The 25,473-nt window shown below is 43.4% G+C and overlaps 1 protein-coding gene across 8 annotated transcripts in view; it reads right to left on the bottom strand.

Moving 5' to 3' along the window:
- The window catches only part of OPA1 (OPA1 mitochondrial dynamin like GTPase), a 165,737-nt gene that overhangs the window by 96,003 nt on the left and 44,261 nt on the right, over positions 1-25,473 (bottom strand). For 2 of the 8 annotated variants that reach the window (XM_069727163.1, XM_069727165.1), the window contains 5 exons: positions 22,153-22,260; positions 18,381-18,431; positions 6,918-6,991; positions 1,679-1,789; positions 858-911 (listed from right to left, as the gene is read on the bottom strand). In XM_069727163.1, the coding sequence (XP_069583264.1) occupies positions 858-911; positions 1,679-1,789; positions 6,918-6,991; positions 18,381-18,431; positions 22,153-22,260 (398 nt within the window). The remainder of the gene's footprint in view (positions 1-857; positions 912-1,678; positions 1,790-6,917; positions 6,992-18,380; positions 18,432-22,152; positions 22,261-25,473) is intronic. The other 6 variants (XM_069727167.1, XM_069727164.1, XM_069727170.1 and 3 more) reach the window with 3 other exon arrangements.

The raw sequence follows: 25,473 nt of genomic DNA, 5'->3' as shown, positions 1-25,473 counted from the left end.
TGTATATATATATTTTTTATATATTTTTTTATATACTATACTTTTTTACACGTATACGACACAGTGAGTAGTGATATTATATATCATTTTTGGAGGGATATCTGTATTATATGCTCATATATATATTTTTTAGGAGTTTTTGGGTACCATATAATATTGTTCCTGCGGTTTGTTTTTATATATTTAAAAAAAAAAATACTTCTATTATATGTATAAATTGCCACTTTATGTAATAAAGGCATATTATTGATCCTAATGCTGTATGACTTTCTGGTGATTTCCTATCTTGTGGTGGTTAGGTGTTTTGATTTGTGCTGTATGGGTAGACTGGAGTAAGCAACTGATGGATGCCTCACATGTTCTTTGCTCTTCAAAATACCAGCATATTTAAAAAGTCACGTTTAAATGTCAGGATTTAAGGGTAATGCTTCCTCTTGTGGAGAGTGACAAGCCAGGCATATTTAATTTCCCAGAGAAGCATGCATGGCATATAAGTCTCCTCACTCTGACATGCCAGGCCTGGCCTGTCACTATCCACGAGGAGAAACATTACCCCTTAGATCCAGTCTTAAACCTCTCACCACGCCAAATCAGATCTCATACTTTACACTGACAAGGAGCAAGACCCACGAAACACAGAGTCTGCATATTGAGATTCTGGTTTGGCATTTATTTATCGTAAGTCATGTGGAAAGACCATTCAAATGGTCAATATTGACTGTTAGGATCGCTGCGTTCAATAGGTGGCGCTAGTCCTCTTCCTCTCTGAAGAGGTAATTTGCATATTAAAATGTCAGGATAGCGAATGTCACACACAACGGCCTGGAAATCTCCAGCAATACATGAAGAATACCCACCTGGGTCTGTAGAAGTTCTTCTTGCAGTTGATCAACTTTCTCCTTGTCTGTAGCCTTCAATGGTAAAATTGTGACAGTAGCATTAGGATTATAATTGTTATAAGCAGTAAAACACCCCAAAATGCTTCTAGAGCTCTGAGGAGCAGGAAAGATGTAGATATGACTTTAGGCGCTTTTGCAGCGTGTCTTATTTGTATTTTTTGCAACATTTTATTTCTGCAGAAAATAAGCTTTGTTTAACAGTAACAGCAAAAGCTGAGATTTCAGAAATCTCATGCACACACATTGTTTTTATCCTTGACTTCATTTGAGAACTGCAGCCGTTTTAAAATCTGCAGCATGTCAATTCTTTCAGAATTTTTGCAGTTTTTTTCACCCAAAATAAAGCAATGAAAACGTGCAAAAAAAACCCAAAAACCATTTTGCGATTTTGCAGTGGTTTTTTTTCTGCATTTTTGGTGAATAAATTGAGCTTTATGTGTACATGTACTTTAGACAAATCACACATGCAATCCAATAATAATAATAAAAAAGTTATTTGCTGGTTTCTTACACAGCATATTTTCTGCCAAAACTGAAGGATTTTGCTTATAAAAAAAAAAATGCTGCAAACTTGCCTTAAAATGTCATGGCCCCTGCAATAGCGGTGTCACCTATGGGAACTTTCTTTTATTAAAAATCAAAGTCTCCATTCTACTACACGCTGGTTGACAGCAAATCAATAGGGAGCCAAAAATTCTAGGGCTGAAATATTCCATGGAAGGTGTGACGCCAGTCGCGGTACAGTCCCAGTCTAACACTTGCATCCTAAAAGCCATCACCTTGCGCTTCTGCTGTGAGTTGCCAGTGTTAATGTTGCCAGCTGCCCTGCGTGCCTCCTCTTCATGCTGCTTGAGCTGCTCTTGTAAAAGAACGAGTTCACCAAGCAAACCCTGCCATGAGTTTACAGAGAGAGATAGAGACGGGGTGAAGGTGGGGGACAAAAACGGTGATGGGTGCAAAATAAAATAGGTCTATAAACAAAAGCAAATGACAAGACAAATGTTTAGAAGCAAAATGGACACAGAACGAAGCATAATGCATAAAATAAACTATGCGGGAAAGGCGAGATAAGAAAGGGTGTACTATCATTTGCAAACCAAAGACTGCTAAAATGTGGCCACCATTTTAATTTCAACAGTAGTTCTTGCACTGAAAGGAAACCTAGTTTTCAGCAACTTGAGCCAACGATATATTTTGGCACAAACTGCACCAGACTCTTGAGCACTTGTACAGTAAATCCCCCATTGTGCCATCCCGTCTGCTGGCCAGTGAGGACACATTGTGCATTGGGAATGCATCTACAATTCGTCGTTTCATTAAGACCCCCCACACAGGGTGCAACAGCAGCTACATTGCCCTTTAATCTGCCATTCCTCACCACACTAATATATGTCATTACCTGATCAGTGAGGCTCTAACTATTGGAAAACCCAGCTAAAACGAAAATTAAGGGGCCACATCCCCTTCCCCTTTTCTCCTATCCGGACAACAAAGTTCTTAAACAGTGTCGGTAACAGTGTTAAGGGTCAATGTGTTTAACTAGCCCTGCTGTCTTTGTTGTAAGGCTCAATAGGGGTCCTGCCCCCATCATAATGTTATGACATGCACTGCGGACATGTCTGACTAGTTGTAACATCTCTCATAATCAGGGGAGTTCCACACATTCAATCCCCACCAGAACTCAAGATGGTGGCCAGCTCATCAGGCTGGACTGGACTTGGGGACATCTTTTGTGGTTAGTGCTAGGATTGCAGGCAGGGTGCAAAGTGAATAAAATATAACATTTCTGGAACAATGCAGTATTATAGGATTTTGGTTGATGGTTTAGTTTGTTTTGTCGCTTGTCACAGGCATGCAAATCTGTCACCACAGAAGAAGCGCAGGATGGAAAAGGTCTGAGCATAGGCAAAACACTAAGGACAGTCCCCACTTTGTGCCGGAAATCCCATCACTGAGGGCACGCAAACAATCTGCTAGATAGATTGGGATTAGCAAAATGTAAATCAAGGCTGCTGTCAGTACAAATTAGGCGTCACAGGGAATGTTTCATGACTACAGCAAACAAATAGCCACATAAGTATGATTGACTTAAAAAAAAAAAAAAAAAAAAGATTTGCTGAACTAGAATATGATGATATACACATATAGTACAAGTACACACACATATGCATTACAGGGGCTAAAAAGATCCCTCAACTTAAAGGGAACCTGCCTTAATAATCTGTCTCTATTCACTACCCGGCCTCACCTTCCTCTGACACTGACAGCCCGTAGTCCAGCCAGTGAGCTGTCAGTCAAGCTGGGGAAGATGGAGCCATGCAAAATACAATCACAGAGGCTGGGGAAATAGTTTGGCACTCTCAGAGCTCTTAAAGGGAGCCTGTCACCAGGTTTGGCCAATATGATATACGGTTACCACCTTTCAGAGCTGATCTAGAACATTCTATAAATGCTGTATATAAGCCCCCAACCTGACCTGTAAGAAAAAAAACGTTTTATTATACTCAGCTGCAGGGCGGTCCGGTCCGAGGGGTGTCGACGTTCTTGGTTTGGTGCCTCCCATCTTCTGACGATCGCCTCTCTCCTTCATGTGGATGTGGCATCTCTGCATCATCCAGTCTCATCAGCATTGCCTTCTTGTGCAGGAGTACTTCTCTACACTTTTCAGGGCAGAGGAAAGTACTGCAGTACGCAGGAGACATAAAAGGTCACAGAGCCCCGACTCCTGCGCACTGCAGTACTTTGCTCTGCCCTCAACAGGGCAAAGAAGTACGCCTGGGCAGGAGCGTGATGCCGAGGAGACTGTGGGGATCATGCAGGGATGTGTCATCCACACGAAGTAAGGAGGACGGCGATTGTAAGAAGGGAGGTGCCGGACCAAGAACACCGACCCCCTCAAACAGAAACGCCCTGCGAAGAGCAAAGATCTGCAGTAAACTCACTGAGCTGAAAGGAGATGAACTCAGTGACTTTTTCTCAAGGTGCTGAAGTCACCGCAGTTCAGCCCAGCTGGGAATGCAGCCTCAGTGACCAGGAGTAACCTTGATGTCACTGCTGCTCAATGATGCTGCGCACACAGCAGCTCATTCATCAGTGGTTCTCAGCCTGGACGGTCGCATCTTGGCACTGTCCAGGCTGAAAACTATTAATCTCCATACATGGATTACGCATGGGATAGAACGTCAGACAAGTGAGAAATATTGTTTTTCTATTTTTGTTTTATTACAGGAGACGAGGGCTTTAATAGAATGGGCGATAAGTGAAAATAACTGTTTGTTATTTAAAAAAATAAATAGAAGTGTGTTTTGTTTTCAAATAAAAGACTTTATTCTGGCTGTGACTTTATTTGCAATACAGTTATAGGATTAGTCATGGACAGGTGTCTTACAGAAGCCTCTCCATTACTAAGCTGTGGGCTTGATGTCAACAGACAATACAAATGTGACATCAACCCCACAAATACGAACCAAGTGGGAAAAGTCGGGCAAAGCGCCAGAATAAGCATATCTAAGAGAAGTGACTTTTCTGGGCTGCTATTTTTAGGGGGGGGGGGGGGGAACAATACCCATGGCCCCTTACCAGCCTGAGAATACCAGCTCCCAGCTTTAGCAAGGCTGGTTGACAAAAATGTCATTTTTTAAAATTTTTAAGTTAAATCATTAAAAAAAATAGCAGGTTACCCCTCTATTCTTGATAACCAGCCTTGCTGAAGCTGACAGATGAGGGTTGCAGCCCCCAGCTGTGAGTTTTGCCTTTCTGCTTATCAAAAATACAAGGGAACCCACGCCTTTTAAAAATTTATTTATTTACAGTGCAGGCGGCTGATGAATACTCCCATTAGCCGCACATGCTCTCACAGTTATTAGAGGCAGAATGTATAGACTGATGGGAGTAATCGTCCCACCAGCTGCTGCCTGCTATCGCTGTTATCAGTTGAATATAACTCATCATTCTCACGTGTTCGCGCTTATCGCTGGCAGAGCAGGGGAGAATGATGAGAGTGGTCTTCAGAACCCGGTGTCAACGAAAAGCGGTAACTGTACCACTGCTTCTCAGGCACCAGTACATTTCACACTGATTACATCCCTGTGTGCCATCCGTGTGCACAACGTTTTGCAGCCTGTGCTGCTGGTTAAAACCGTACATGTCAGCGTATTTTGCCCAAGGACACACAGTCTGTGCAAACACACAGACGTGCACAGACGCATTCACTTGATTGGGTCTACGTGTGGGTCTACGCAGGGCCGGCTTGAGCACCCGGCGTACCCGGGCAAGTGCCGGGGCCCTGGCGAGACGGGGGGGGGCCCATTCAAGGCCTGTGTTAGGGGCAGGCAGCTGCCAGTGCCTAGGACCACCGCTCCCCCAGGGGCCCTCAGCTAGCGGCACATCACAGAGCTGACTCGGCAGGGGAGGGGGAGTGGCCGGGGGCTGTCTAGTTATACTCACCTACTCCTGGCGGCTGGAGCGGTCCCTGCAGGTCCCTGGCTCCCCAACTTCTTCCTGTACTGAGCGGTCACATGGTACCGCTCATTACAGTAACGAATATGCAGCTCCCCCAGGAAGCAGGGACTGCACAGCACCAGGAGCAGGTGAGTATAACGGGGAGGGGAGCGCAGCGCAGTGCGATATTCACCTGCTCCTCGTTCCAGACACCGCTCGGTCTTCAGCGTCTTCTGCATTGACGCCGAGATCCGAGGGTGCGGTGACGTGGTTAGTGCGCGCCCTCTGCCTGAGCGTCAGTGCAGAAGACGCTGAAGAAGATGGAGCGGCGCCGGAACGGGGTCAGGTGAATATTGAAAGTGCCGGGGACCTGAGCGACGGAGAGGTGTGTATGTGAAATTTTTTTTTTTTATTGTAGCAACAGCAAATGGGGCAAGTGTCTGTATGGAGCATCTTATGGGGCAGTAACGTTTGTGCAGCACTATATTGGGCAAGTGTCTGTATGGGGCAATAACGTTTGTGCAGCACTATATGTGGCAAGTGTCTGTATGGCGCATCTATGGGGCCATAACGTTTGTGCAGCACTATATGGGGCAAGTGTCTCTATATACTACATGGCTGTTCTATATACTACGTGGGCCGTGTTATATACTACGTGGGCTGTTATAAGCTATATGGGCTGTGCTATATACTAGATGGGCTGTGCTATATACTACGTGGCTGTGTTATATACTACGTGGCTGTGCTATATACTACATGGGCTGTGTTATATACTACATGGCTGTGTTTATATGCGATCATGAATCGTGGTATGTGCTAAAGGGGGGGCCCACTGAGACTCTTTCGCCCAGGGTCCTCAAAAACCTGGAGCCGGCCCTGGGTCTACGTGTGTGTCTACAGTACGTGTGAAAGCAGTCACCACATGTGCCAGGCACAGTCACTGAGCTCTTTATGAGTTAGGCCTGTAACCCTCATCTCTCTTCTCCTGAACATTTTTTAAGTTGATTGAGTCAGAACGACTCACTGACGTATTCACCATTCAAGGCAATGTGTCAGCTGATTCATGCTGCCTAAAACACGATTGTAACCTGGTATTTTTTTTCTCTGAAATACTCAGTCCTCTCAGAGAAAATATAGTTTGAAGCTCTGGCCAAGGACCAGACTAGTACGGTGCAGCTCTCAGCCACTATCTACCAGCATTGGTCCATGTTACGGTCAGGTCTCTCCCTTTGTGTATGATGTCCATGAAGCGGGGAGACCTTCATAACTCTTTTCTGAAAGCGTTTCAGAGGAAAAAATACCTGGCTCCAATCATGCATCCGGACTCAGATACATGCTGCCCATAAATCAGCTGACAGGTACCCTTTAATTCATTCTGCAGCTACCTATATACTGTGACACACAGAAGTAGTACAAGCATGACAAACTCTCTAATAGTTTTCAAAAAATTCTTTTCAGCCAAAAAAAAACAATAAACCAGCTAAAAATAATAAAAACAATGTAACGCAAGGCAACATGCAAGTTTGTAAGAAAACACAGTATTAAAACAAATGTGACTGGTGAAATATTGCTCCTCACCTTCTTGTAATGCTTGTCAGAGCTTTCAAAACTCTGGCTATCAGTAGCTTTAAAAGCCGTCTCCTCTCCAGGGCCTGGTAGAAAGAAACCACCACAAGGTCATTAGACTACGAAGGCTAGTCATTCACAACTATGCTATATAAATTTTAGCCAACAAACTCCATGTAAGGTGTATGTCCTTTTATGATTTGTGCATAAAATTACAACTTATTCTCTCCGCTCGCCACCACAAAAAAAAAAAAAAAAAAAAAAATAAAAATACCGTACATGAATCTACTTAGCTCCTACTCTAGAAAATGATGCCTGGAAATGTTACACATTCAACCAGACAATATCCATTTAAATGAGAAAAATACAGTTCTAAAAGAGATAAACCTGTACAACAAGTTCTTTAAAATAAGTATTAGAGTACGAACACAGACCCCCAAGTTAATTAATGGGACTTCTAAGCGATACTCTGTGAAAGATGCCTCAGCCATTGAACTGCCTGGCATCGCTCTACGCCCAATGCCAGGCATATATTCCATGACAGTCCCTTTAAGGGCTGCCTCAGCTTTATGTCAGCTTTCTGGCCCATTGTAAGTCACTAAAACCCAGACTACAGTATCAGCCCTGGAGACTGAGCAGTTATTAATCCTGGCCTTCATACATTCAGCAGCTTCACGCATGCATGGCCACCCATTTCCCCTGTGGCTGTCATGTAAGGACATTGTGATATGTTCCTCTTCCATAGTCTGCCTCCTGTCAGAGGAGGGCTTATTATTCGGCAAGGTGGAGATGTCCTGTCCGGATTACAGAGGGGCAGAGAGTACTGCCTGCTCTGCGCTGACGACAGTGTGTATGGGAGGCTGCTGTGGGAGCGGAGGGTGGAAGGGAGACACTAGGATAATACTATTCCCTGCTAACGAACATTATATCTAATTGGGAAGAGAACACCAGGGAATTGCCAACACAAGCTCACACGCTCAGCAGGATTCTGGACATGGTTGTGGAGCGATTCATGCACAAAAAAAAAAAAAAACTAAGTTGTGTGGATGCTGTAATATTACATATACTACTATATATATATATATATATATATATATATATATATATATATATATATATATATATATATATATATATATATATATTGACTTTCAATCAGATATTTCTATGGTTACTGAAGTACAATTACCAGCACTTCATATGTTTTTCATCTTTTATTGACAAATTGATCAAGTTTATACAAAGACTCAATATTTAGGGTGGTGACCCTTATTTTTCGAGATTTCTGCATTTCGCTCTTGTATGCCTTTTATCCGCTCCTGGCCTGGTGACTACCTATTCTTCCCTAATCAGTGTTTGGCATTTACCACAATTTCTGTGATTTTGTTCATCCACCCGGATTGACCACAAGCTCTCAATGGTGTGGATAGTTCTAGCCCTGCACCCAAAATGTCAATGTTTTGCTCACCAAGCCATGTAGTTATATTTGCCTTGTGATATAATGCTCCATCCTGCTGGAAAAAGCATTGTTCATCACCACATTGCTCTTGGATCGTTGAGAGAAATTGGCCTCGGAAGATGATTAGGTACAATTCTTTATTCATGGCCATGTTCTTAGGCCAAACTGTGAGTGAGCCCACTCCCTGGGATGAAAAGCCCCCACACATCAATGGTCCCAGGATGCTTTACTGTGGCAAAGACACAGGGCAGATGGTGGTGCCCACCTTTTCTCCTAGATACAATCATTCTTATACAAGATAAAAGTGTTAACTAAGGGTACGTTCCCACGTTAAGTGTTTGTTCAGGCTTTCACACAGCTGAATTTCCGCATGATATAGATAGATATAGGGTAGATAGATATCTGTGAGATATATAATTAGTGTCTTGCATGTGTTTAATGTACATGTATTAACCTACAAAATATGTGGGATACCACCCCATTGTTGATAATCAGCCAAGGTAAAGCAGACAGATGTAGGCTTATACTAACAGACTCATCCCTGGAATTGGCGCATCACATTAGATGAGCCAATTTTGGTGCTTTGCCCGGCTTTTCCCTATTGCCCTGGTACTGTGGCAATCGGGGTGATATTTTTAGGGTTGATGTCAGCTGACATCAACTCCTGTCCTGGGGTTAGGAATGGAGAGGCATCCATCAGACATCCCCGTTACTAACCCCCATGATCCTCGAAGTCTCTGAATAGCAGTGAAGTGCTGCTAATCACAGGCTCTGGGTAGGGACAACTCTCATTGAGGGAAGCATTGAGCCAGCGGCTCTGAAGAAAGTGGTTATCACTCCCCTGTGCTTTACTTTGCTGCTATTCAGAGACATCGAGGATCGTGGACTACATCAGAGTAGCTTCAAAAAAATGTTCCCATGAGGTGTCTAAAAAACTAAAAGGTTTCATCGTGGGCATGCAGCCTAAGTGGCTCGGTGACCAAAACACTGACATTTTGGGTCCATGGCCACAAAACTCACAACACTTGAAAAATAAAAGTCAACATTGCAAATACTGAGTCTTTGTATAAACTTGACGTATTTGTCAATAAAGGATTAAAAAAACCTATGAAACTCTTATGTCGAACATGAAGATGAAGGAGAGGCTGCAGCCCGGAGATCCTTTCCATATTTGATTTGTCCACAGGCGGAGACAGTGACGCCAGCTCTGATTGGGTGCAGGCGTCACGTGTCACAACACCGCACGGGAGTCCCGGTAGAACTAGTGACGACAGCGGGAACGGGAGGTGCGTATAGGCTTTATTATTTTATCAGGGCCAAATATTTTGATAGAGAAGGGGGGTTGTCCTAGTAGTGGACAATCCCTTTTAGTATTTTTTTTTCCTGAAAAAAAGCATAATTTAACAGAATAAATGAGTGTTTCCATGACAACATATTGTGATAACAATGTTGGTAATAGAAAAAAAAAACATGACAGATGCTCTTTTACAAAGAAATGTGATGATTGCATTGTCATATCAACTAGGCTATTGAACCAGGCTTCCTTTCCAGGAGTAGCCAAGAGACTTCCATCTAAAAAGTCAAAAAGTAACAAAATGTAAAAACAGCTTGAGGTTAGAAATCACATGTTAATTTTTTTTTTCTTTGAAGACTAAATGCAGATCAGTCACCAGGTTTCGAAATGCAGTCAGCATACATTAATACACAGATCTAATTTTATAAACCCATGTCACTATGGCGGCATAATCCCGATATTAAAATGGGTCTGGCTAGAGAAAGAGCGCGAGCAGGTAGCATTGAGCAGTGTGAGATTTCAACAGGATTTCAACAGCAGCAGGGAGGAGGAACAATGAGATATAAGACAAGGCGGGTGGAGATGAAGATAAAACTTTCATATAGAATTATATAGCCATTCTATATAGCCTCTATGGTATAAACTATCCCTTAGTGACTTTACAGTGCGCTATCTTGTGGTAGAACACAGGTGTGGGTCCATGAGTGGCTGTAGCACTAGACCACCAGCTTGGCTGTAGATAGCACATACAATTATATACCCTCAGTTACTCTACTAGATGATATATTATAGATTTACAGACTGGATATAAGCTACAGGAAAGAACGATGAAATTTTTATATAATTCTCTCAATTAGTTTATATCTATTATTTTTCTACTTTTTATTTCTTTTTTCCTATTTTTTATTAATTTTTAGTTTAATTTTTATATTTATTCAATGTTCTTCTCTTTAATATTTTTCAGTTTATTAATTTACTGACCGTTTTCTTTATATATTTTACTTTATATTTCCCCTTATTATTGTAATTATTTATTTAGTTGATAAAGATCCTTCCTGTAAGACACACAATATCAGAAACATCCACATGATGGCACCCTGTCCGCAATGTTCCAGTGACAGAGATCCAGAAATTGATGCCCAAGTGAAAGAACAATAGAATGAAAGAATAAAAAAAGGCTAATCGCACTTTATAATGGACACCTATCGCTGCATCGTTACTCTGCATGGGGATCGACTATCTATATACATAATTGTCTAAGGGGTGCTTCCATCTGTCTGTCCTTCTGTCACCGATATTCATTGGTCGTGGCCTCTGTCTATCATGGAAATCCAAGTCGCTGATTGGTCGCTGCAAAACACCCACGAGCAGTCAGCGTCCCCGGCACTCCGCAGTCAGCGTCCCCGGCACTCCGCAGTCAGCGTCCCCGGCACTCCGCAGTCAGCGTCCCCGGCACTCCGCAGTCAGCGTCCCCGGCACTCCGCAGTCAGCGTCCCCGGCACTCCGCAGTCAGCGTCCCCGGCACTCCGCAGTCAGCGTCCCCGGCACTCCGCAGTCAGCGTCCCCGGCACTCCGCAGTCAGCGTCCCCGGCACTCCGCAGTCAGCGTCCCCGGCACTCCGCAGTCAGCGTACCCGGCACTCCGCAGTCAGCGTACCCGGCACTCCGCAGTCAGCGTACCCGGCACTCCGCAGTCAGCGTCCCCGGCGCTCCGCTCCCCGCAGTCAGTGTACCCGGCACTCCGCAGTCAGTGTACCCGGCACTCCGCAGTCAGTGTCCCCGGCACTCCGCTCCCCGCAGTCAGTGTACCCGGCACTCCGCAGTCAGTGTCCCCGGCGCTCCGCTCCCCGCAGTCAGTGTACCCGGCACTCCGCAGTCAGTGTCCCCGGCGCTCCGCTCCCCGCAGTCAGTGTACCCGGCACTCCGCAGTCAGTGTCCCCGGCGCTCCGCTCCCCACAGTCAGTGTCCCCGGCGCTCCGCTCCCCACAGTCAGTGTCCCCGGCGCTCCGCTCCCCACAGTCAGTGTCCCCGGCGCTCCTCTCCCCGCAGTCAGTGTCCCCGGCACTCCGCTGCTTACTCCCCGCAGTCAGTGTCCCCAGGGCCCGCTCCATACTCCCCTCTGGTCAACGCTAACACAGGGTTAATGCCAGCGGTAACGCATTCCGTTACTGCCGCTATTAGCCCTGTGTGTCCCCAACCTTTTACTATTGATGCTGCCTATGCGGCATCAATAGTAAAAGAAAGTAATGTTAAAAATAGTACAAAAACAAAAAACCTGCTATACTCACCCTCCGTTGTCCGCTGAGCCGCTCGCGCCTCCCGCCATCTTCTTTTCCCAGCGATGTTTTGCGAAATTACCCATAATACCTAGCTGTCTCGCGAGACCGCTAAGTCATATGGGTAATTTCGCAAAGCATCCTGGGAAAGCAAGATGGTGGCAGCCGCGCCCCTATCTGCACAGCGCCGTTGGATCCCAGGAAGCGGAGAGACGGGACGCTGAGGAGCAGCGACCAGAATGTTGAGTATGTTCAACTACAAGGGGCCCTCGGATCGTTAGGTGAGTATTTTTATTTTTTAAACCTGTGACATACGTGGCTTGGTAATATACTACGTCACTGGGCAATATCCTACGTGGCTCTGAGCTGTATACTACAAGGCTGGGCAATATATTACGTCGCTGTGCAATATACTACGTGGCTGGACAATATACTACCTCGCTGTGCAATATATTACGTGGCTCTGTGCTGTATACTACGTGGCTGGGCAATATACTACGTTGCTGTACAATATACTATGTGACTGGGCAATATACTGGGCAATATACTACGTCGATGGACAATATACTACGTGGACATGCATATTCTAGAATACCCGATGCGTTAGAATCGGGCCACCATCTAGTCTATATACATAATTGTCTAAGGGTCACTTCCGTCTGTCTGTCTGTCCTTCTGTCACGGTTATTCGTTCGCTGATTGGTCTCGGCAGCTGCCTGTCATGGCTGCCGCGACCAATCAGCGTCGGGCACAGTCCGATTAGTCCCTCCCCTGCACCCACTGCCCGGCGCCCGCTCCGTAATCACCTCCACTCACCGCTCAGACAGGGTTAATGGCAGTGGCAACGGCCCGCGGTGTAACGCACTCCGTTACCGCTGCTATTAACCTTGTGTGTCCCCACCTATTTACTATTGATGCTGCCTATGCAGCATCAATAGTAATAATAGGTCATGTTAAAAATAATTAAAAATAACAAAACACCTGCTATACTCACCCTCCGCCGCCTTTGCCGCTCCTCGCCACGCTCCCGAGACCGCTCAATTGCAAGCGGCAGCTTCCGCTCCCAGGGCTGGTGTGCGACAAGGACCTGCCGTGACGTCACGGTCATGTGACCGCGACGTCATCATAGGTCCTGCTCACACCAACCCTGGGACCACCGGAAGCTGCCGATTGCAATGGAGCGGTCCCGGGAACGTGGCGAGGAGCGGCAAAGGCGGCTGATGGCGAGTATAGCAAGACTTCCAACGGGCCTTCGGAAGGTGAGTATATGTTTTTTTTTAAGTCTCTATACTACGTGGCATATATAACCATCTATCGATATATCTCTCTCTCTATAGATATGTTCCCACTACCAAGATGGCACCTCCTGGTCTTCTATGGGCAAGAGTGTGTGCCGCAATAATCGTCGCATCCCTCCCCGTGTCTTGCGTCTAATTGGAGCCTTCGCTGTGCGGACATGCAGAGTGAGACTTCCGGGATGCCGGCCACGGAGTGCGAAGCGGAGTTGGGTGGCATGAATGCGCCCATAAACATAGATAGTCTATAAAGGCATGGATGATTGACCTCGTGGAGACCAAAACATCCAACACCGCGGAGACACCATCACTTTTTTCTTAACGCAGTGATCCAGAACACTGCCCCCAAATTTGCAAATGCAAGTAGAGGAGCTGCGGAGACACCACCACGTGTTTCTCAACGCAGGCAGTGAATAGCCAGGCCTTTCCCCGGGAAGGAGCAACCAAGGGAAGGGCAGCTCCTCTACTTGCATTTGCATATTTGGGGGCAGTGTTCTGGATCACTGGGTTGAGAAACACGTGATGGTATCTCCGCGGTGTTGGATGTTTTGGTCTCCACGAGGTCAATCATCCGTGCCTTTATAGACTTTCTACTAGGCACTGCTCCTGATAGCCAGTTTCCTACTCCACACTGATGAGGGGCAAAAACCCCGAAACAGCTGTCTGTGGATGGATAACATGCTTGGCATAGGTGGTTTTCCTTTATTGGATGCTGCCCTTCCCTTGGTTGTTCCTTCCCGGGGAAAGGCCTGGCTATTCACTGCCTGCGTTGAGAAACACGTGATGGTGTCTCCGCAGCTCCTCTACTTGCATTTGCATATTTGGGGGCAGTGTTCTGGATCACTGCGTTGAGAAACACGTGATGGTGTCTCCGCGGTGTTGGATGTTTTGGTCTCCAAGAGGTCAATCATCCGTGCCTTTATAGACTTTCTACTAGGCACTGCTCCTGGTAGCCAGTTTCCTACTCCACACTGATGAGGGGCAAAAACCCCGAAACAGCTGTCTGTGGATGGATACCATGCTTGGCATAGGTGGTTTTCCTTTATTGGATGTTTTCCTTTATTGGATGCTGCCCTTCCCTTGGTTGTTCCTACCCGGGGAAAGGCCTGGCTATTCACTGCCTGAGTTGAGAAACACGTGATGGTGTCTCCGCAGCTCCTCTACTTGCATAAACATAGATAGATCACAGGTGATATTTTCATTATATATACTGAGAAGGAACACTGCCCCGGTAATCCCTGATGAAGCTGTACACGAAGTACGCATTGAGGTACTGGGCAGTGTGGTTTTTTTAACATTAATTTATGGCACATTATTTATATTGACTAAGATTGCATGTTGTCTGGATGCCCTCAACTAGTGGTTATCTTTTGCAAATAGAGGATACATGGAGATATACAGTACAGACCAAAAGTTTGGACACACCTCATTTAAAGGGAACCTGTGCCCCCCCAAAATGGAAGGTGAGCTAAGCCCACTGGCATCAGGGGCATATCTACAGCATTCTGTAATGCTGTACATAAGCCCCCGATGTATCCTGAAAGACAAGAAAAACAGGTTAGATTATAGTTACCCAGGGGGGTGGTCCGGTCCGATGGGTGTCGCGGTCCGGGGCCTCCCATCTTCTTACGATGACGTCCTCTTCTTGTCTTCACGCTGAGGCTCCTGCGCAGGCGTACTTTGTCTGCCCTGTTGAGGACAGAGCAAAGTACTGCAGTGCGCAGGCGCCAGGCCTCTCTGACCTTTCCCAGCACTTGCGCACTGCAGTACTTTGCTCTGCCTTCAACAGGGCAGATAAAGTACGCCTGCGCCGGAGCGTGAAGATAAGAAGAGGACGTCATCCTATGAAGATGGGAGGCCCTGGACCGGACCGCGACGCCCATTGGACCCGGACCGCAGTGGGACCCCCCCCTGGGAGAGTATAATATAACCTCTTTTTCTCATTGGGGGCTTATCTATAGCATTACAGAATTCTGTAGATAAGCCCCTGATGCTGGTGGGCTTAGCACACCTTCCATTTTGGGGGCGACAGGTTCCCTTTAGAAATTTTTCTGTATTTTCATGACTAGGAAAATTGTACATTCATATTGAAGGCATCAGAACTATGAATTAACACATGTGGAATTATATACTTAACAAAAAAATGTGAAACAACTGAAATTATGTCTTATATTCTAGGTTCTTCAAAGTAGTCACCTTTTGTTTTGATGACTGCTTTGCACACTTTTGGCATTCTCTTGAGGAGCTTCAAGAGGTAGTCACCGGGAATGGTCTTCCAACAATCTTGAAGGAGTTCCCAGAGATGCTTAGCACTTGTTGGCCTTTTTGCCTTCACTCTGCGGTCCAGTTCACAAGAAACCATCTCGATTGCGTTCAGGTCTGGTGACTATGGTGGCCAGGTCACCTGGTGTAGCACCCCATCACTCACTTTCTTGGTCAGATAGCCCTTACACAGCCTGGAGGTGTGTTTGGGGTCATTGTCCTGTTGAAAAATAAATGATGGTCCAACTAAACACAAACCGGATGGAATAGCATGCCGCTGCAAGATGCTGTGGTAGCCATGCTGGTTCAGTATGCTTTCAATTTTGAATAAATCCCCAACAGTGTCACCAGCAAAGCACCCCCACACCACCTCCTCCTCCATGCTTCACGGTGAGAACCAGGCATGTAGAGTCCATCCGTTCACCTTTTCTGCGTCGCAGAAAGACACGGTGGTTGGAACCAAAGATCTCAAATTTGGACTCATCAGACAAAAGCACAGATTTCAACTGGTCTAATGTCCATTCCTTGTGTTCTTTAGCCCAAACAAGTCTCTTCTGCTTGTTGCCTGTCCTTAGCAGTAGTTTCCTAGCAGCTATTTTACCATGAAGGCCTGTTGCACAAAGTCTCCTCTTAACAATTGTTGTAGAGATGTGTCTGCTGCTATAACTCTGGGTGGCATTGACCTGGTCTCTAATCTGAGCGATTTCTGAGGCTGGTGACTCGGATAAACTTATCCTCAGAAGCAGAGGTGACTCTTGGTCTTCCTTTCCTGGGGCGGTCCTCATGCAAGCCAGTTTCTTTGTAGCGCTTGAGGGTTTTTGCCACTGCACTTGGGAACACTTTCAAAGTTTTCCCAATTTTTCGGACTGACTGACCTTCATTTCTTAAAGTAACGATGGCCACTCGTTTTTCTTTACGTAGCTGCTTTTTTCTTGCCATAATACAAATTCTAACAGTCTATTCAGTAGGACTATCAGCTGCATATCCACCAGACGTCTGCACAACAGAACTGATGGTCCCAACACCATTTATAAGGCAAGAAATCCCACTTATTAAACCTGACAGGGCACACCTGTGAAGTGAAAACCATTCCCGGTGACTACCTCTTGAAGCTCATCAAGAGAATGCCAAGAGTGTGCAAAGCAGTCATCAAAGCAAAAGGTGGCTACTTTGAAGAACCTAGAATATAAGACAATTTCAGTTGTTTCACACATTTTTGTAAAGTACATAATTCCACATGTGTTAATTCATAGTTTTGATGCCTTCAGTGTGATTGTCCAATTTTCATAGTCATGAAAATAGAGAAAAATCTTTAAATGAGAAGGTGTGTCCAAACTTTTGGTCTGTACTATCTATCTATGTATACACACACATACAAACACACACACACACACACACACACACACAAGGTTGAGCCTGTGGTTCAGGCATCATTATATGCAGTGCATGATCATTTTAGTCTGGTATTGCTTTCTATAAGGTACTATATATCATTATGGCTATTGGCGGCCTCCGTCTATGAATATACACTCAGACTGTTCAAAAGCAATATCTGGGATTATAATGTACATTTAATTAACCTACAACCACACTTTCCTACATTTGAGATTTTTTTAATGGGTTTAAAAGCGCCTTTTTATGTTTTTTTTCTGTCTGCCTTTTTGTGTGTATTAATAAAGATTGAATTTACGTGAGACAATTATGTTATACATTAATACATTACTTATTGCTCTACTTGGTGGTAATGGTTTGAATAGGATACACTTGAGGCACTACCAAGATTTATTAATATCTTAAAATGGGTCTATATATCCTATTTTTTGTACTAGTTTATATAGCCATTCTGACATGGATTTTTAAAATAAGAATACCAAACCCATTAAGTCTAAGGGGTCTATTTAATGAATGCAGGTTGCACTCTAAAACACCTCGTTAAATGATACTGTCCAAGACTTGAGAAGATCATTTTATTAGTTTGGGCATGTAAAATGCTAAAACTTTAATATTTTCTGTGTCCTTTGCCAAATTACCTAAAACGCTATATGTAGAATATACATTGAAACCACTCCAAAACAACATTTTTAGGAGACCAACCCTTTATTCCTTTACCAGATTTGTCAATATAGATTGTGAGTTTCTTACTCATGCGTTTGAGTCATCTTCTACGAGAACGCTTTTTTTTTTAATGCAATTTTGGATTGGCTCGAAAAGGTGTCACACTGAGTTAGGGTATGTTCCTACGTGCTTTAGACACCCTATTTGGAGGCACCGTTGCAGATTTGATCATATTTGATAAGGCATGCCTTGCATGGACACAATTCCATACACAGTGCTCACCTGCAATGTTACCTATATCCTAAAGTTTTAGCACTTTACATTCTGAAGTAATGACGTCTCAGAGACTGCCTTACTTTACTTAAAGGGAACCTGTCACCTGAATTTGGCGGGACTGGTTTTGGGTCATATGGGTGGAGTTTTCGGGTGTTTGATTCACCCTTTCCTTACCTGCTGGCTGCAATATTGGATTGAAGTTCATGCTGTGTCCTCCGTGGTACACGCCTGCGCAGGGTAATCTTGCCTTGTGCAGGCGTGTACTATGGAGGACAGAGAATGAACTTCAATCCAATATTGCAGCCAGCGGGTAAGGAAAGGGTGAATCAAACACCCGAAAACTCCACCCATATGACCCAAAACCTGTCCCGCCAAATTCATTTGACAGGTTCCCTTTAAATGTCAGGCTTGTGCTGAAAAAAACCCAAAACCTTATTTCTACAGCTTCTCATTTGACTGACCACCCTCCCATACTGTCTCTTCTGTTATTCTGCACATGAATATGCAGTAATATTGCACTGAACACGTTTGCATTGGCAGCAGAGAGGACATTACACACCTAACAGAAGCAGATCAGAAGGTCCTATGACTTCTCTAACCAAATTGTGACCTGTGAAAAATCAGCAAAATAAAAAAAAAAGATGAAAAAAAATATTGTGAGGCATGAAGGTATATTAGCAAAACCTGGAAAGGAATTCTGACTCCTTGCTCTGTGCTCCTTATTAATGACAAGTACACGAAAAAGACCAGACATGTTGAACACAGTACAGTAAGAACTGTAGAGGTAATTACTAATTAAACAAATTAATACAAAAATGTTAAATCTGACATAATGAATGCGCAAATGCAGAGAAAAGCTGATCTCCCCATAACATACACATCGATTAAATAGAGATTACCACCACCATATATGAGCAAACACATAACTTACTTACCTTTAGGTAAAATCTAGCTGTATCTAACATGCTTCAACTAGACAAGCATGCATGGTACTGCCATAGGATGAGGGTTAAAGGAGTCGTATGGTTGAGAAAAAAAAAAATTATACCCCAATCTTTAGATCTCAATCGGACCACATAATCTCTGCTTTGTGTTTTAATATCTGGTTAAGCATTGACCGAGACAGAGATGGCGGATGGCTTAGTTACTGAAATGAGCCAGACCCTTTCATGCACAGAACTGGTGAGGTACAAACACATGACACACTGTGCTCTAACAATGAAATCTATCCATATCTATTGATATCTATCCATGGTATATCTATGGCTACGTTCACATTTGCGTTGTGCGGGGCTGCGTCGGCGACGCAACGCACAACGCAAACAAAAACGCATGCAAAACGCATTGTTTTGTGACGCATGCGTCCTTTTTTGGCATGATTTTGGACGCAAAAAAAATGCAACATGCTGCGTCCTCTGCACCCCGACGCTTGCGCCAAAAAAGACGCATGCGTCACAAAACGCAAGACAACGCATGTCCATGCGCCCCCATGTTAAATATAGGGGCGGATGACGCATGCGTCGCCGCGGCTGCGCCTGATGCAGCCCCGCAAAACGCTAATGTGAACGTACCCTATCTACGTTATATCTACAGTACAGACCCAAAGTTTGGACACATCTTCTCATTTAAAGATTTTTCTGTATTTTCATGACTATGAAAATTGTAAATTCACACTGTAGGCATCAAAACTATGAATTAACACATGTAGAATTATATACTTAACAAAAAAAGTGTCAAACAACTGAAAATATGTCTTATATTCTAGGTTCTTCAAAGTAGCCACCTTTTGCTTTGGTGACTGCTTTGCACACTCTTGGCATTTTCTTGATGAGCTTCAAGAGGTAGTCACCGGGAATGGTCTTCACTTCACAGGTGTGCCCTGTCAGGTTTAATAAGTGGGATTTCTTGCCTTATAAATGGGGTTGAGACCATCAGTTGTGTTGTGCAGACGTCTGGTGGATACACAGCTGATAGTCCTACTGAATAGACTGTTAGAATTTGTATTATGGCAAGAAAAAAGCAGCTAAGTAAAGAAAAACGGGTGGCCATCATTACTTTAAGAAATGAAGGTCAGTCAGTCCGAAAAATTGGGAAAACTTTGAAAGTGTCCCCAAGTGCAGTGGCAAAAACCATCAAGCGCTACAAAGAAACTGGCTCACATGAGGACCGCCCCAGGAAAGGAAAACCAAGAGTCACCTCTGCTTCTGAGAATAACAATTTCAGTTGTTTCACACTTTTTTGCTAAGTATATAATTCCACATGTGTTAATTCATAGTTTTGATGCCTTCAGTGTGAATGTACAATTTTCATAGTCCTGAAAATACAGAAAAATCTTTAAATGAGAAGGTGTGTCCAAACTTTTGGTCTGTACTGTATCTATATCTAGAAATAGTTACAGCACAGTGTTTATATTTAAATAAATATATATTCTTTATTATTGTTAGATCACAGTGTTTCCTGTGTTGCATGCACACTTTTTTTATTTGGTACATATAAATATACAGTGGATATAGAAAGTCAACACATCTGTTAAAATGTTAGGTCTTTGTAGTGTAAAAAAAAAACATCACACCAAGAAGAATCATATCAGAATTTTTCCACATTTAGGCCACGTTCACATGTTCAGTATTTGGTCAGTATTTTACATCAGTATTTGTAAGCCAAAACCAGGAGTGGGTGATAAATACAGAAGTGGTGCATATGTTTCTATTATAGTTTTCCTCTAATTGTTCCTCTCCTGGTTTTGGCTTACACATACAAGTTTTTAAATTCTTGTTCTCTATATGTTTTACATGACAAAAATCTGACATTTTAAAAGGGGTGTGCAGACTTTTTATATCCACTGAAATATGTTTCACTTGACAACCTCCTTTAAGGTTAGTGATGTGATCAGCCAACATTTTCTAATATGAATGGACAGCTTAAACTGGTGAAATGTGCAGTCACTATATATGACTGCAGACTACTAAACTGAGACAATGTGTAAAGCACACACTGTAAGGAACCCCCTACATCCCCTAAAAGGGCGGGCACACACATTATGTTATGTATGCGATTTGTATCCCTACAGTCACGTGCTGACTAAACACAGCTGGTTTCTCTCCATTCTTTTATATTCAGGGCAGCGGAGGAGTCTAGTAAGCACGTGACCGAAATTTTGCAAATCACATACATGGGGTCACATGATCGTGACTGTAGACTTTTCATTTGAGACCGGAAATCCCTTTAAATATAATGAAAGATTTTATTTTAACAATACATATTTGCTGACAATTAAAGGGAACCTGTAACCCCCAAAATCGAAGATGAGCTAAGCCCACCGGCATCAGGGGCTTATCTACAGCATTCTGTAATGCTGTAGATAAGCCCCTGATGTATCCTGAAAGATGAGAAAAAGAGGTTAGATTATACTCACCCAGAGGTGTTCCCCGCTGTGGTCCGGTCTGATGGGTGTCGCGGTCCGGGGCATCCTATCTTCTTATGATGACATCTTCTCTCTGCAGCTCCGGCGCAGGTGTACTTTGTCTGCCCTGTTGAGGGCAGAGCAAAGTACTGAAGTGCGCAGGCGCCGGGAAAGGTCAGAGAGGCCCAGCACCTGTACACTGCAGTACTTTGCTCTGACCTCAACAGGGCAAACAAAGTACGCCTGCGCCGCAGCGTGAAGATAAGAAGATGTCATCCTATGAAGATAGGAGGCACCAGACCGGACCGCGACGCCCATCGGACCAGAACGGGACAGGGACCACCCCTGGGTGAGTATAATCTAACCTCTTTTTGTCATCTTTCAGGATACATCGGGGGCCTATCTACAGCATTACAGAATGCTGTAGATAAGCCCCTGATGCTGGTGGGCTTAGCTCATCTTCGATTTTTTGGGGGGGACAGGTTCCCTTTAACAAAATTCCACCATATTAATCAAAATATTACTCATTCAACATAGCGGTGACTGACTAAGGACTATCAAGCATTTATTACATAAATGTTTGTAGTGGAAGAAGACTTTTTCCTGTCCATATGCCATAATAGAGAAAATGGAAGCCACTATACTGTACTGGAAGTCCCTATATTATGTACCGATATTTTACATCCCTTCCTTGAACCACAGTTAAGCTACTGTGATGCAGTTAGAAAATTCTAGACTTCAGATCAAGCTGACAACGGTCTATACAGTAAGTTTCAGTTTGCTAGTCTTAAGAATAAAAAAAAAAAAAGAAAAAAAGAAAATGACATTATTGATGAATGACCACAAATGTTTTTTTCTAATATGGTAAATAAGAAAATCTGGAATTCTTGCGAATTCCATTATGGACAAGCTTACACATCTTTCCCACCTGATGACAGCCATCCTTTTAAATAGCTTAAGCTTTCTCCTAGCTTCTCAAAGTCTGGCATCAGCTTGGCCAGCTCCTCAGAATCCGGAAGAGCTTTACTGAGTTTATCTGCAAAGAAAAAGACAACGGTCAAGAGGTTTCAAGACCAACGAACACTTTACTATCTTTTAAAGCAAGTTTAGAACATTAACCCCTTAGTGACCGAGCCAAATTTTTGAAATCTGACCAGTGTCACTTTTTGTGGTAATAACTCTGCAACGCTTCAACAAATCCCAGTGATTTTGAGATTGTTTTTTCGTGACACATTATACTTTATGATAATGGTAAATTTAGTTCAACATTTTTTGTGTTTATTTATAAAAAAAAATCAAAAATTTGAGAAAAATGTTAAAAAATTAGCAATTTTCTACATTTGAATGATTATCCCTTTAATCCAGATAGTCATACAACAGCAAACCATTAATAAATAACATTTCCCACATGTCTGCTTTACATCAGCACCATTTGTAAAATGTTATTTTATTTTGTTAGCATTTTAGGAGGTTTAAAAATGTAGCAGCAATTTTTCATTTTTTCAAAGAAATTTACAAAATTTATTTTTTTAGGGACTTATCCATGTTTGAAGTGACTTTAGGGGTCCCATATATTGGGAAACCCCCAAACATGATACCATTTTAAAAACAGCACCCCTAAACATATTGAAAACTGCTGTCAGGTAGTTTATTAACCCTTCAGGTGCTTTACAGGAATTAATGCAAATTGGTATGACAGAAATGAAAATGTGTATTTTTACCACCTAAATGTCGGTAACTTCTGAACAGGTTACAACAACCTTCAGACTCTAAGGCCGCTATTTGGTCATGAATTGCCATGGCAAACCTCAGGACCGCAAAATCATGATCTGAGGGCACCAATTGGGATAAAGAGGAAGCCCCCACACTCTGTTAACCATTTATAATGATGTAGTCACTATTGACAGCAGCATCTAAGGGGTTAAACAGATTTAGAAGGTGCAAATACTGATCGTGGCTGGTGCAGCAAGTTGTCAGCTATAGTGTACAGCCGACAGATGCTGGATTGTCATCTGTATGGGGATACTATTCTCTTATATCTAAGGTCAGTTAAAAGACGTATTGGCGGTCATTAAGGGGTTAAGTAACACTAAACCTAGAAGGGAAAGTTTTGTTAGTCGGCAGCATTTTCTGTATGATCCCAAAACAGACAATCTTGTAGAATTTCTGGGCAGAGCCCAAGGGTTAATATCTTCCTGATCAGTTCACTTTTGGTGGACATGCCCACCTAGTCAATGGGCAGGGGGAGGCAATCTTCTAACTACAGACCACGCAGAGGGCCTGTGCCAGATAGTCATCTAAAGGCAAGACATGGGACAGTGAGGGAGAACCACGGAGATCCTGAGACACAGATTTACTTTTAATTGTAATCGGAGAAAAAAAAAACAGTCAAAGAACGGGAGACGATTACAGGATGAAGAGTTAAGATTTTTTTCGGCATTTTCTGATGTTTAGTGTTTATTTAATCCGCAAAGACCTAAAAAACACGCATCATTATTTTTTGTATATTTTGCGAAGTCCTGTAATGTCACTGTTTTTATGATTTATTTGTTTCAATGAAGAATAAAACAGGGACACTGAATATTGCATTTGGTGCATGAGATCCTTGTGGGCTGGATGCTGAAGAAGCGTGGAACAACTCTGAGCGTTACACTTCGGAGTTTCCATCCCTATGCACGCACGGAGGTGTGGATTTACTTTTTTCTTGTAGCTTATGACTTGAGTTCATGAAAAAGATTGCAGCAGCCTTGGCAGAGGTTTTTTTCAATTTTAAGGCAGATTATGGTACTTCGTGATAAAGTGTTTTACTTTTCATTTTTTAGTAGTTTCCTTATACTCAATCCATTAATTGGTCAGAAGCACTTTTGAATCTGAGTTTTCTCTTTTTTTCTCTGCTAACCCCCTTAAAAGGGTGATTTTTCATTTCTGCCCTTAAAGGGAACCTGTCACCTGAATTTGGCGGGACTGGTTTTGGGTCATATGGGCGGAGTTTTCGGGTGTTTGATTCACCCTTTCCTTACCTGCTGGCTGCATGCTGGCTGCAATATTGGATTGAAGTTCATTCTCTGTCCTCCATAGTACACTCCTGCACAAGGCAAGATTGCTTTGTGCAGGCGTGTACTACGGAGGACAGAGAATGAACTTCAAACCAATATTGCAGCCAGCATGCAGCCAGCGGGTAAGGAAAGGGTGAATCAAACACCCAAAAACTCCGCCCATATGACCCAAAACCAGTCCCGCCAAATTCAGGTGACAGAGTCCCTTTAAGATTTTTTTTTTCTTTCACTTCTTCCAAGAGCCATAGCTTTTTGAATTTTCCATCAACATAGCTGTATGAGGGCTTGTTTTTAGGATGAGTTGTAGCGTTGAATTACATAATTCATTTTACCATCTAATGTGCTTGGAATCGGGAACAAAACTTCCAAGTGTGATGAAATCGTGTTAAAAAAAAAATGCAATTCCGCCATGGTTTTAGTTTAACAGTATTCCTCCTGTGGTACAAATTACTCGGAACTCCCCATATCAGTACAGACAACTTCTTTAGATAAAATGAAAGTTTCTATTTGGTTTTAACAGTACAGATTTTCTGGCAAATTACAAAATATCAACCAACAAATTACCCATTCAACATAGCGATAAATCACTGAGGACTGCCAATTGGACATTATTACAATTTGCATAATTGTTTCTGATGGAAAAAAAGCCTATTTTTTCTGTTGATATGGCATACTAGTAGATAGCCCTTCTCAGGATGGTGATTAAAATAGAAAATCCATTAAATTAAAGGGGGTATCAGGCACTTTAGAATAAAAACATGTAAAAAAATGTACCTAAGCACTAACAGGCAGATAATTATAGTTATATAGTCATTGTAGCAGGAGCCGCGCTCTGCTGGTTTCTTGCCTCACACTATACATTTCTGTACAGTGCTGCAATGTGAGCGCTGAGTAAAAGCACAGTTCAGTTGACCCGGAGCTGCTCACTGAGCGCAGAGCACTGTGGAGCGAGTTTGGATGAGACTGCTTCATTCCCTCCCCATTTGGTACTGACCACAACACGCTGTAAATGCCCGTACAGCACTTAGATGTGGGCTCTGAAGTCGGGAGTAGCAGGATACACCCTCCACTAAACAGGACTACTTCACAAGTATCTTTTCTACCCCACAAACCCAAACAATAATTCAACACTTTAACTGTCTCCTCCATTTACCGAAGCCCCTCTCAGACCTCACTCATTTTAGCAGAAGACT

Source organism: Ranitomeya imitator, chromosome 5 (assembly GCF_032444005.1).
Source record: "Ranitomeya imitator isolate aRanImi1 chromosome 5, aRanImi1.pri, whole genome shotgun sequence".
In the NCBI taxonomy this organism is placed as follows: Eukaryota; Metazoa; Chordata; class Amphibia; order Anura; family Dendrobatidae; genus Ranitomeya; species Ranitomeya imitator.
This window is presented reverse-complemented; position numbering and strand designations above follow the sequence as displayed.